Source organism: Gavialis gangeticus, unplaced genomic scaffold (assembly GCF_001723915.1).
Source record: "Gavialis gangeticus isolate Ggan-Ray unplaced genomic scaffold, GavGan_comp1, whole genome shotgun sequence".
NCBI classification, from domain to species: Eukaryota; Metazoa; Chordata; order Crocodylia; family Gavialidae; genus Gavialis; species Gavialis gangeticus.
In genome coordinates this window covers 148,269-149,930 of record NW_017729013.1, presented here as the reverse complement: position 1 = coordinate 149,930, position 1,662 = coordinate 148,269, and the positions used below count along the sequence as shown (strand labels likewise).

The following is a 1,662-nucleotide window of genomic DNA, read 5'->3' as shown; positions in this document are numbered from 1 at the left end:
CAGGGAGCTTTCAGCGTCAGCGCAGAAGCAAACGGTGCTCCTCGGGGCCCACGCGCCGCAGCGCTCCGGGTCCGCGCACGGCTCGAGCCGGCAGCGGGACAGGGGCTCCGGCTCAGCGGGCAGACAACGCGGTGCAGGGGGCCGCTGGGGATCGCAGTCGGACCAATCGGGGCACAAAGGAGTGCAGACGCCCAACATTTCCCGGCAGCCAATCAGGATGCAAACAAGGGGCGGGCGAGCCTTCAAGGGCCCGCCTTCTCCGGTAGAGGCCAATCAGAGCGAAGCAGGACCTAGCCGCCCTGGGCCTGCCCGTACACCTTTCCGAGTCAATCGCCGCCCTCCTGACAGCGCCCAGCGGGAGCGTTAGGCTCCGATCCCCGCCCTGCCGCGCTCCCCGGGCCGGGATCAATGTCCGTGACTCGTGTGCCCGCCCCGAGCAGCGCGAACCCCGTCGGCGCCGCCCGCGGGCACTGCTCCGGTGACGCCCCGAACAAGCGAGGCCTTTTTCCTCCTGTCTCTCCGCCCTTCTCGCCCGGCCGCACCGGTGCACAGCCCGGCGGCGCCGAGCCGCTTTCCCTCTCTCCGCCCTTGTCCCCTGGCTGCAGTGCCCGGTGCGCGTCACGCGAGGGCAGCACCGAGCAGGGTTTTATTTCTCTGGCTTTTGTTCCCGGCTGCAGTGGCGCGTTTGTGGCACAGGAGGGCGGTGCGGAGCCGGCTTTCGTGCTCTCTGCCCTGGTCGCCTGGTTGCAGCGCGCAGGCTGACGCCCAGGAGGGCACGACTGAGAGGGGTTTGGTTTGGTTTTGAACACGCTACGCGGATGCATAAGCCCAAAGCAGTTCTGTGTGTATGAATATATACTGAGATGCAAAGATCATATTTGACTACCTAAAGCGATTCCCCTGGTTTTGGAGGGAAGAGGAGAGAGGGACGGAGCTCGAGCGGCAGGATCACTGTGTTTATTGTGGCACGTGCTGTCATGCTCCTAGTAGGGAGCTACTAGACGCATCTCGGCACAGTTTCAAGTTCTCCGAAATAAGCGCACAGCGAAGCGCGCCGTCAGTCAGCACTGGACTCTTGTACAGAAAGGATCCCCGGCTGCTCACTAGAATTGAGCTGCAGGGATTTCTTCCAGTTCTCACTGAACAGCAACGGGTTGTTTTTCATTTCTTTAGTTCTGTAAAAAAGGGGGATTAAAAAAGACCTTCCCGCTGGGTCGGGGACCACGTGACCAGCCAGGTGGCAGCAAGCCCGCCCCCACCCCTCGGGGTCGCCGCGCACAGAGATGACGTTACGCCCTGGCGCGGCGGCACGTCACTTCCGGAAGGTGAGGTCAGCAGAGGCGCCGCCATTTTGGGTGGCGGGCGGGCGCGCTGAGGGCCGGGCCGCGGCGCAGGGCCCATGGCCGGGCAGTTCGACTGCGAGGACCGGGCGAGCTGGTACTGGGGGCGGCTGAGCCGGGCCGAGGCGGTGTCGCTGCTGCAGGGCCAGCGCCACGGCACCTTCCTGGTGCGCGACTCGGGCACCATCCCCGGCGACTTCGTGCTGTCGGTGTCCGAGAGCTCGCGCGTCTCGCACTACATCGTCAACAGCCTGGGGCCGGCGGGCGGGCGGCGCGCGGCCGGAGAGGGCCCCGGCGCCCCCGGTGAGTGCGGGCTGTGGGG

At 65.9% G+C, this 1,662-nt stretch overlaps 1 protein-coding gene across 1 annotated transcript in view; it reads left to right on the top strand.

Moving 5' to 3' along the window:
- The first annotated feature begins 1,338 nt into the window (after positions 1 to 1,338).
- The window catches only part of CRK (CRK proto-oncogene, adaptor protein), a 61,638-nt gene continuing 61,314 nt past the window's right edge, over positions 1,339 to 1,662 (top strand). Inside the window, exon 1 of the mRNA XM_019511332.1 lies at positions 1,339 to 1,643. Within this exon, the coding sequence (XP_019366877.1) occupies positions 1,400 to 1,643 (244 nt within the window). The 5' untranslated portion in view covers positions 1,339 to 1,399. The remainder of the gene's footprint in view (positions 1,644 to 1,662) is intronic.